This window comes from Channa argus, chromosome 3 (assembly GCF_033026475.1).
Source record: "Channa argus isolate prfri chromosome 3, Channa argus male v1.0, whole genome shotgun sequence".
Taxonomy (NCBI): domain Eukaryota; kingdom Metazoa; phylum Chordata; class Actinopteri; order Anabantiformes; family Channidae; genus Channa; species Channa argus.
Window position 1 is genome coordinate 22,251,159 of NC_090199.1, and position 9,388 is coordinate 22,260,546.

Genomic DNA, 9,388 nt, shown 5'->3' on the forward strand with positions numbered 1-9,388 from the left:
AGCAACATTCTAGTATTGAAAACCATTTATTGCCAACCACATATGATTAAATAACTATAAATAATTATATAGAAATATAGAATAAAAAAGGTTTAAATGAATTTTGACTTTAATCCCAGTACTGAGGGAAAAATATTTAAGGCAACACTTTGGACTGAAACACTTGTATTTGTACTTATGTCAACACAAATAGTTGGATAGTAAAATTTATAAGAGCATAAAGATGCTATAAAAATCATACTAGATTGGTTCCAAATGTGATTGTCTTCTTTGAATGGCAATGCACAAGGCACATCATTTTGAAGGTGAATAGTAGGTGAAGTGTAGAACTCCATTTAAAAGAAATAGAGATTTAATCCACAAAAAAACACTAAAATTCAAAAAGCTAAACTGGTTGACTAGGCTTTTTCACAATAGACATTATGACATAACGTAGCAGTATAACTACAGGTGTTAATAATAACCTTAATCATGCCCTCACACCATTTAGCCTTTAGTAACTACCCAACTTAGAAATTCACAAGAAAAATGCAAAGATGAATATATGAATAACACCTTAAACTTGTGCGGCATTAATATATTTTTGTGGCTTTCAATTTCTAATAATCTCATGGAATAGATTTAGTGTTAATGAAGAGTTGTTTTCCTATGTCTGGTGCAGTAAAAGTTAAGACATCATCTTTGAGGTGCAGGTGTAAACCTTAGATACAGCTAAACAGTTTCTTTTTGCCAACACCCCAACCCAGTGAAGATGGTGAATAGAGTAGTAAAGGTTTTCTGCTGCAGACAGAAGAGCTGTAAAGATGTTTTATCCCCTCTTCTGAACATCCACTCAGTGTGAAACGGGAGTGAATGGAACCATAGTCACTATAATATTATCTACCCAGATATGAGAATATAAAAAATCTGAAATAAAATAATGTATTAGTCAGCAAAAGGCATCAATTTGTATCAAATTTGGATTTGGAAAATCTCCAATGGTTAGTTATACAATATTCATGTAATCACTTGAGGCCTTATTAAGAGTTCTCAGTGGGGCCAATTAAGAAAGTGTCATCGGGGCCTAGAAGAGTAAGTGCTCTTTGGGTGCCTGTGAGGCTTTGCTCTGAACTGTTCTCGTTTGGTGTCCAGTGGCTGCTTAGCAGAGAATCCAGTCTTGTCTCCATTCTTTGTCACATATCCCTGGTGCCTTTCTGATGCTTTTTTCTGGATTCTGCAGGGATGAGAAGACTGATTTTAGCCACTGACAAAAGTACTGCAAACACATAAATAAATAAATTGGCATATGTTACAACAGACAGTTGTTAAAAGAAGAGGAGACTTTTTTGAGATGACATAAAGCCTGTCTTTATTCAACGAAGAGACCTAAGTTTGAGAATCAGTTAATCTAATGTGCAGACACTCCCTCATCCTATATTGGGATTGTATTGATAATATACATGTTCTCTTCCCTAAAGAAACAGGGAGCTCATCTAGTGAAAACTCACATCCGTCCACTTTTCCTCTCCAGTGATTTTTGTGTGGCAGCAGACAAAGAACTCTTTCCTCCGGCCTGGCCTGTGTGGCTAACCTAAACAAAACGCACACACACACAGTACAGGTCAATTTTTGCACTACATTTCTCGTATGTGACAGGTTATCTAGTTAGGAATAGGAAAAATACAGCAATACCGTCCCTATGCCCTATTCATGAACCAGTTTGAAACAGTAGTGCCCTGAAAGGTTTGGATAGTACAAAAGCACACTGGTAATAATAATTGGAAGTGGATTATAAACTCTAGGTATAATCACACTGATTGGCAGACTTATAATTCAGCTAGTCTATTTTTAAGAATTATTTGTAACTGCTTCTGCATCTATAGGATGAAAGCAGCACCTGAATTATTTTGTTAAGATAATAAAGCTCCTGTAAAAACTACCTGTAGTCTGAGCTCTCTCTCTCTTGCCAGCTTTCTGTCCAAGCTGATCAGCTGCATCCTCTCTCTGGCTGACAGGCTGAAGAATATGTCATAGACCTCATAACGTGCAGCGCGCAGCTGGAGGGGAAAACAATTACAGAGCAGATGATGGCTTGAATGAATATGTGCAATCACAGTATCTAGCTGCTAATGGAGGGAATAATTGCTCAATTGACAGTGCAGAAGAGAAGAGGAGAGAGTTTAACAGATGTTTACAACATGTGTTTTAATCAAACCTGCAGGTTGACTCTCTCCTGCAAGACGAGGTCCTGCCTGCTAGTTGGCCTCTGCTGCTGGAGGACCTGCAGGAAATGCTGCGTGTCCTAGATGTCCAAAAACACACGCATACACAGAGCTGTAACCTGCACACAAACTGTGTATATGCAATTTAAAACCATAAGATTGCTGCCAGAAACAGACGTCTGCTGTCTCTGCTTACCGTGATGGTGCGCACCAGCTGAGCCACTCTCTTAGTCCTCAGCAACCTGCGAGTTAGAAAACCTTTCACGGCTGCAGACAGTAGGGGGTGGTAGTGTTCTGAGAAAGCACCGGAAGGCTGAGGAAGAGGAGAGGAGGGATGAGAGGGGTGAATAATGAGGACCAGAGGGGATAACAGAGGAGAATGCTAATTCCATCAATGACAACCAATTAATTTCCCACACAGGCAGTCAAGGTCCTCTGGTTGGCATCTGTTTAGTGCATCAATGCAAGCAGACTCAAAGCTCATCATTATAATGAAAAATAATAAGAAGAATAAGCAGCTGATGTTCAATCACTCACTTGTTGATTCTAAAGCTGTTGCATTAAAGGGACAAGTTTGTGTTCAACCGATGTACTTCAAATGAAGCTGAGCTGTTGTACATGGGAAGATATTAGAAAACTGATCATAAGGGTCACTAATAAGAAACAAGACATCAAGGGAGGAGTTTGTTTCACCTGAGTGCATCAGCCAACTGGTGATGAATTAAAAAAAAAAAAAGCAGGACAAGCTTTTTCACATCACTGACATAGGACAAGGTTTTTGCATCACTGACATTAGTCAACAAATGTGAAGGTAATACCTGAGAGGGAGTAGAAAAGGTCAATGTGTCCCCAAGAGGTGAGGCTGGCATGGAGCAAGGCAAGGGCACACTCTGGAGATGGTAACGCATTGCTAACGCCTGAAACAGAGAGAGACAGAGAGAGAAACAGACAGATGAAGGGAGCGACACCCAGTAGAAAGACATTACGGTGGAGGAGAAGAACATTAGGAGAAGGTGCATGTATGTGTGCAAGCACATATGCATGCATTTGGGAACAGACAAGGTTGGAAAATATTGAATTGGAAAGGAAAGCAAATGAGGCAGGAGGAAGAAATTAATTGAGGGCAGAGAGAAGGAGACAGAAGGGGAGACATGGGGCACAGAGGCAAGAGGGATGAGTTGAGTGAGGGAGCAGAAAAGGAGGTGGAGGAGGAGAGGGATGGTAGGGACGATGAGACAGGAGAGAAAATTAATAAAGCCAGAGAGTAAAAACGACATTGGAGGGGGTATGGGACAAAGCAAAGAGAGGGATGAGAAGAGGGGGGGAAAGAGAAGGGACCATTAGTGGCGGCACTCTGCAGGACGATCCGGCACTTTACCACAGATGCTCATGAATTAAACAAATTATCCTTTCCTTTTCTGTGTTAATTCCCTCAGCCCCTCCTCAGTCTACCAGAGTCTAGCCAGCTCACTCTCTCGTCACATCACAAATGATGGAAGGACAGAGGAGAGACAAAAAGAAGTCTTTTTATGAAACTGGCTATGTTAATTATATTGTTATTAAGGATACATAAATTAAACAGAGACTGTGATTAATAGGGGAGGGACACTGGCCAAGAACAAATACAGACACACGCAGCGGAAATAAGAACTGGTTGCCAGAAAAGAGCGGGACTCCTGGAAGTCTTGTGCACATGCACGCACACACGCACACCCACACACACACACTCCAAAAAAAAAAAAAAAAAAAAAGGGCAACCATGCCAGCTCACCTCTGAGGGGTGTAACTAAGAATTTTTGTAGAATCCCTGTGTTTTGTTTTTTTTTAAGTAGGGAGAGTCTGAAGGTAACACATGTGGAATGGTGTCTGAGTCTTTCAAAAATTTACTTGAAAATTTAAAAGAACATTTAGGATCAAAGTTGCATTACAGCTTAGTAAATTGATTAGACATATACACACTCTGTTCCTGTTTCCGGAAACAGTGCACTGGACATTAATTCTTAATTTCTTATCGGTGACTTTGGGTGGAGTCAAAAACCTTGGTAGCAGGAATTATGGCAGCAATACAGAAATTACGTAGTACTAGATCTGTACAGCAATAAGTGATGCAATCTAATGTAAGACGTGGACCAATGGGAGGGAGAAAATTTCAGTGACCGTGTCCAAAGTATGACCTAGAGTTATAAGAAATGGCTGCTAGTTCTGTTGTTTCAAAAGCATGTAATGTCAAGTTTTCTTCAACGCCCTTAATACGACTTATTTTAACGACAACTCCTCCACTTTTGCACTCAACTGTACAATAAGTAATAATATCCTAAGCAAAACATTACTCAAACAGGAGTAAATCGTGTATTTTTGTGAAATAAATTCAGCAGTAAATATAATACAAAATGTACTTTCCCTAAAGATGTTTTAAAAAAGCCCCCAATACCTTAATAAGGTAATTATTTATCTAATCTTACAAATCCTTGCTGTCTCACCTGTAATAGTTCTTCCTGTTGTCTTCTGTGCTCATCTTGCAGGGCTCTGACCTGAGCAGCATGAACCTGTTTTAGTTGCTCTTGCTTGTCCTTCGGATTGCCATGGCTTCCATATCCCCAGACTGCAGCTATATATCAGCAAATACAACAAGCTGTTGTGAATTTTGATGGAAAACTTTTGTCAAGACAATATATTACCAAAGCAGCAGAGTTAAGAACTATGCATCATAGAGTTGTACTACTGTAATACAGAACTTAAGTTAGATCACCTCATTAAGTGTTTGACTGGAGGAAAAAGCTGCAAACCATCAAACCTCTATGGTTCATTATTTTATACCTTATCCTTCCACATCCATGTCTTACCTTTGGGAGTGCTGGAGTTGGGTCTGAGCACTGATCCATCTCCTCCACTGGTAACCTGACTTTTTTCCAGTGTTTCCTCTGTGACGTGCATGAGCAGTCTCCGTTTGACTTTGGACACCTCACCCTGAGCTTCACCCCCACTTTCCGGAGTCAGGTGCTTCTCCTGAGCAACATGACTGTTTGAGGCCAAGTCAAACCCTGATCCATCAAGGAGCCACAAGTCAGATGGTGTGTCCACATCATACGACTGGTTAAGAGATGGTGAGTGAGGAGAGTCGTGACCTTCCACACTCATCTCATTCTGTCTGTACACTGGATGGTTACTGGTATCTGAAAGCACTGAGACTTTACATGGAACCGTGGTTTCAGGGGGACATTTTCTGAAAACGTGGGGAATGCGCATTCGCTGTGTGACAGAGAAGATACATTTAGCAGGTGATTGTTTCTTTCTAGAGCCACGATTTAAGGTTAGTCCTTGTTTTTCGGTCCTCTTTTCCTTGTTTTTCTGTGCAGTTATGCTTTTGACTAGCTTCAGCTCACTAATGTTTTCTCTCTCAGTTTCCTTCCCCTGTACTATGAGAGAAACATTATCTGTGTGACTGAAGCTTGGTTTGGGTTCTGTATCCTCGTGCACAATTTTACAGGTGTTAAAGGACTGTCCTCTCACGCAGTCCGTGAACTCTGCATCTCTGCTATCATCATTATCCCTCACCTCATTCTCCAAATACTCACACTCACTTTGACAAAGCTGCAAATTCTGATAATTTCTCGATGGCTCAGAGTACTTTATGCCCTTGCAGTTACACTCACTTTGTGTGTTGTTCTCAGTTTGGTCATGATCCTCCAAGTTTTCCTTCACTGTGGACTCCAGATCTGAGATCAATACCTTCAGACTGGAAAGACTGGAAACAAGCTGATCTATGTGCTGTGAACTCTTGGCTAAAGCATTTGTTACATCACCCTCAATCATTAGACTGGCAGAGGTAGCAATCACTGGGTGAATGTTTTGATTTCCCAGGCTATTTTCTTCATCTATGTTGTGGTTTTCATTCACACCAGTATTGACAACATTCTCTGCCCCATCAACAACTTCTCCATTTTTGATACTGTCCCTGCTTTTACAATGAACAGGGCTCCTGCAAAGGTTAGGAGCTGGGACATTTGGATTCTTCCCTACTCGTTTGTAAAAAGGTGAGGGACAGGTAGACAAATAAAAAGCTTCTTGAACCAGGGAGTGTTCTGTTGACATGGGCTGCTGCTGGATGATTGTACTGTTTCTTTTAGGCCCTTTTATGACCTGTTGTGATTGGTTCAGTTTATTATTTTTGATGGTCGTATCTTCCTCCACTCTAAGCATTTCATCAGTCTTCGCATCTCCCATGCCTTCAGATCTCAAATGTATCTTTTTTCCAAAACACTCCCTCTCAATCATTCTCCCATTTTGCCCAGATTTCTTTGCTGAAATTTCCAGTGTTGGAATAAAAGATCCTCTCCTTTCTTTAGATTTCTTTCCTTCAGCAGTCACAATCCCCTTGTAAAGGAACTCGTCATTCTCCTTATCAGAGAGGTTCTGCTCCTCTACCCTTTCTTCTGGCTGCTGTTGGGTCCTCTCCTGTATTTTAGTGTTTTTGGCTAGGTTCCTAAGTATCCGCTGGCGCTTTCGATACTCCTGAGATTTCTTTAGCAAGGCCTGGAGGCTCAGACGATAAGGCTCCTCAGAAAGCTCTTCTTCATCTATACAGCTGTCTGCTGGTTCTATTTCTTTGGGGTTATGCTGAATATGCAGTTCTGTTGTTGGACTGTGATGAGTACTTAACATATGGGATGAATTGTTTTCTGAGACTGAGACCTCAACTATTTTAGAACTGTGATCATTGTCATGGTCAAGTAAGGTAGTAAAAGGAGGGTTATTTTCACCCTCTGTGCTATCCAGTTTGCTCTCAGACTTTTTCTCTGGAAAATCGTTGCATAGGATAGAATCCTCCTGAAGTGAGATGCAGGAAATATCCTTTACTCCTATAAAGTTATTAGAAAAGGATGACTCCAGTCCACTTTTTTCTAATTCCTCTCCATCTATGGGGGGGTAGCTAATAATAGCCGGCATCTTAGCAATTGTGTTTGACGTGTTGCGAAGGAAAAAGCCACCTATGTCATCAACTCCATCTGAGGAGCCACAGCCATGGGTCTTGCTCCCCAAATATGTCCCATCAGAGACACCAATGGCTTTTTCAACATTCTCACTGGTCATGTAACCTGAGAATACTGAGTGGGGATTTGCACCATTAAGTGAACTAGGCTGTGATCCCTGTGGGCTGTCACATTTGTCAATAAGGCATCCTTCATGATAACTTTGCTGAGGTGTCACATCAGAAGTGAAAAAGGCACCATATGTTGTTGAAGTCATTAGGGGAGGGGAAACACTGCCTTTTCCATTCCTTACAGATGGTGACGAAAGCAACAGACTATCCTTTGTTCCAACAGAAAAATTATTCTGTGACACTGCTGCATCACTGTTGTTATGGCTATATGACAATTTTGTGTTAATCTCTGTCTCTTGTAGTAACTCCTCTAGTGTTGGCGTCTTTCTCAGCTGCAAGATAGAAGAGAAAGCAATGAAAATTTCAAAGCTCTGCTCGTATAGGGCAGCAACAGAAATGCAAACACATAATGGGCTCACCAAGAGCTCAAAAAGGCAGGAGCTAAATTACCTGAACGCTGTGCAGAATAGTTTGCACATAGGCCATTCTCGGATCATTTTTCAACTTGCTATGGGTCACAGCTTTCAGAGCAGCATGTCTGTGTCGCTGCATTTCCTCTCTCTGCTCTCCCGATAGCTGTTATCATGGGAAAGCATACATAGGGTTTCTTACATGGCTCACATGTGAGGTGCAACTGTTATTTATATTATACAACTACAATATTTTTTATTTATTGATCAGTTAATAAAAGATAACAGTGAAGAGAAAAAATGAGCATCAAAAAATCACAGAGCTTGAATATAAGCTGGCAGTTTGTATATAGGATAGAACATTATATACACGAGCTAAAGGTAAAGTGAAACACCCCTCAGCACTTTTTAATTTTCGTCTGCATCTTGTCGTTGAATCTGTCTGTCGTGATGATTTTAATTGCGATTCCATAAAACTGAGTTCCTACCAGGGGAGGAAGGATGGATCGTCCATAGAAGCGGATGAGAGACGAGGCAGGTGGAGGCGTGTTTTGTTCCTCCGTTTTTTTCCTCAACTGGGAAAGACGATGCAGCACAAACTTGTCGTAGTCCTCCATCGAGTTGCATCAGGACACGGTACGTGAATATGTAAACGTTATCTTTGCTTACGAGAGCTGCCGAGCTGTAAGGTAACACTAGCTAGCGTCAACGCTAGCTAACATGAAAAGCTATACGTAGTTAGCTGGTTAGCATTTAATTCCAAACTGGTGTGGTCAAAAACGTAGATACTTTAGAAAGAAGCAAGAAAACAAAACCAAACAAAACTAGAGCAGCTATGAAATGTTATTTCTGATAAATGGCAACGCAGTAAAATCCAGACAGCGACCAAACAAAAGTCTCCATCAGTGTTTACATTTTTACCCGCCTCTGCTCCCTCCCGGAGCAACAGACGGCGACAGTTGGAAACCGTCGAGCATCTCTCAAATCCCGGAGTGGATTTCTGATACTGGCATAGATTAACACCAGCACAGACGATTGTTAACGTATTAAAAAGACAAAAACACAACTCGAATTTACAAATGATATTGAGCACATTTATTAAAAGCCGAACAAATAAAATGACATACTTTTTGTCTACGACGTCTCCTTAAAACCATATAACCAAACTGTGATGGTGCTCCAGGTTTTCGCCAGATCCAGCCTGGTGTCCCGGCCTGAGAGGAGGTGAGCTGATGATTACTGGACACGGCCACCTACATCCTCCTCCAGCCAAACAAAGCAACGAGCATGGATGAAATAATAGCTTACTGGATAGAAAGTTGGAGGTAAACTATGCCCGTCATTCATCCCCGAATAAAAGCACACTTGATCAGTTTGATATCTATCAGTTATATCTCATTTAAAGTGGATAAATGCTTCATCCACGTGACGGTCTCGACAATACTTAATGATTTTTTTTTTCGTTTTACAAAATTTGGGATAAGTAGACATTTACAATGCATACTTCTAAAATAAATCTTGCATTTTCTAGTTGAAATAAAATGTGAAGGTAAAGGCTCAAAGCTGCAACACGCATCAGTACATGATTAAAAAGTCAAAGCTTTCAAGGAGACATTTGGACAGGAAAAGCACAGGTGAAAACTAGTAACATTAATTATGGGTCTGTTACAGTTATT

General features: G+C 40.8%; 1 protein-coding gene across 2 annotated transcripts; it reads right to left on the minus strand.

Moving 5' to 3' along the window:
* Positions 1–7: 7 nt before the first annotated feature.
* cp110 (centriolar coiled-coil protein 110) lies at positions 8–8,673 on the minus strand. Of its 2 annotated transcripts, XM_067498522.1 has the most exons (10): positions 8,201–8,672; positions 7,753–7,878; positions 5,045–7,634; positions 4,682–4,809; positions 3,020–3,118; positions 2,398–2,514; positions 2,195–2,281; positions 1,920–2,036; positions 1,488–1,570; positions 8–1,213 (listed from the first exon to the last, which is right to left on the minus strand). In XM_067498522.1, exons 1-10 carry the CDS (start codon positions 8,327–8,329, stop codon positions 1,054–1,056), a joined length of 3,636 nt encoding a protein of 1,211 aa, XP_067354623.1. In that variant the 5' UTR covers positions 8,330–8,672; the 3' UTR covers positions 8–1,053. The 2 variants fall into 2 exon arrangements, with proteins under 2 accessions (XP_067354623.1, XP_067354624.1); XM_067498523.1 differs by lacking the exon at positions 3,020–3,118 and having other exon boundaries at positions 8,201–8,673.
* Between the last annotated feature and the right edge of the window lie 715 nt (positions 8,674–9,388).

Coding starts and splice junctions, on each gene's coding strand:
- cp110 (XM_067498522.1), bottom strand. CDS start 8,329: ATGGAGGACTACGACAAGTTTGTGCTGCATCGTCTTTCCCAGTTGAGG. Junction 4,810..5,044: donor CAACTCCAGCACTCCCAAAG/GTAAGACATGGA, acceptor GCTGATATATAG/CTGCAGTCTGGGGATATGGA. Junction 3,119..4,681: donor AACAGGAAGAACTATTACAG/GTGAGACAGCAA, acceptor TCTCTGTTTCAG/GCGTTAGCAATGCGTTACCA.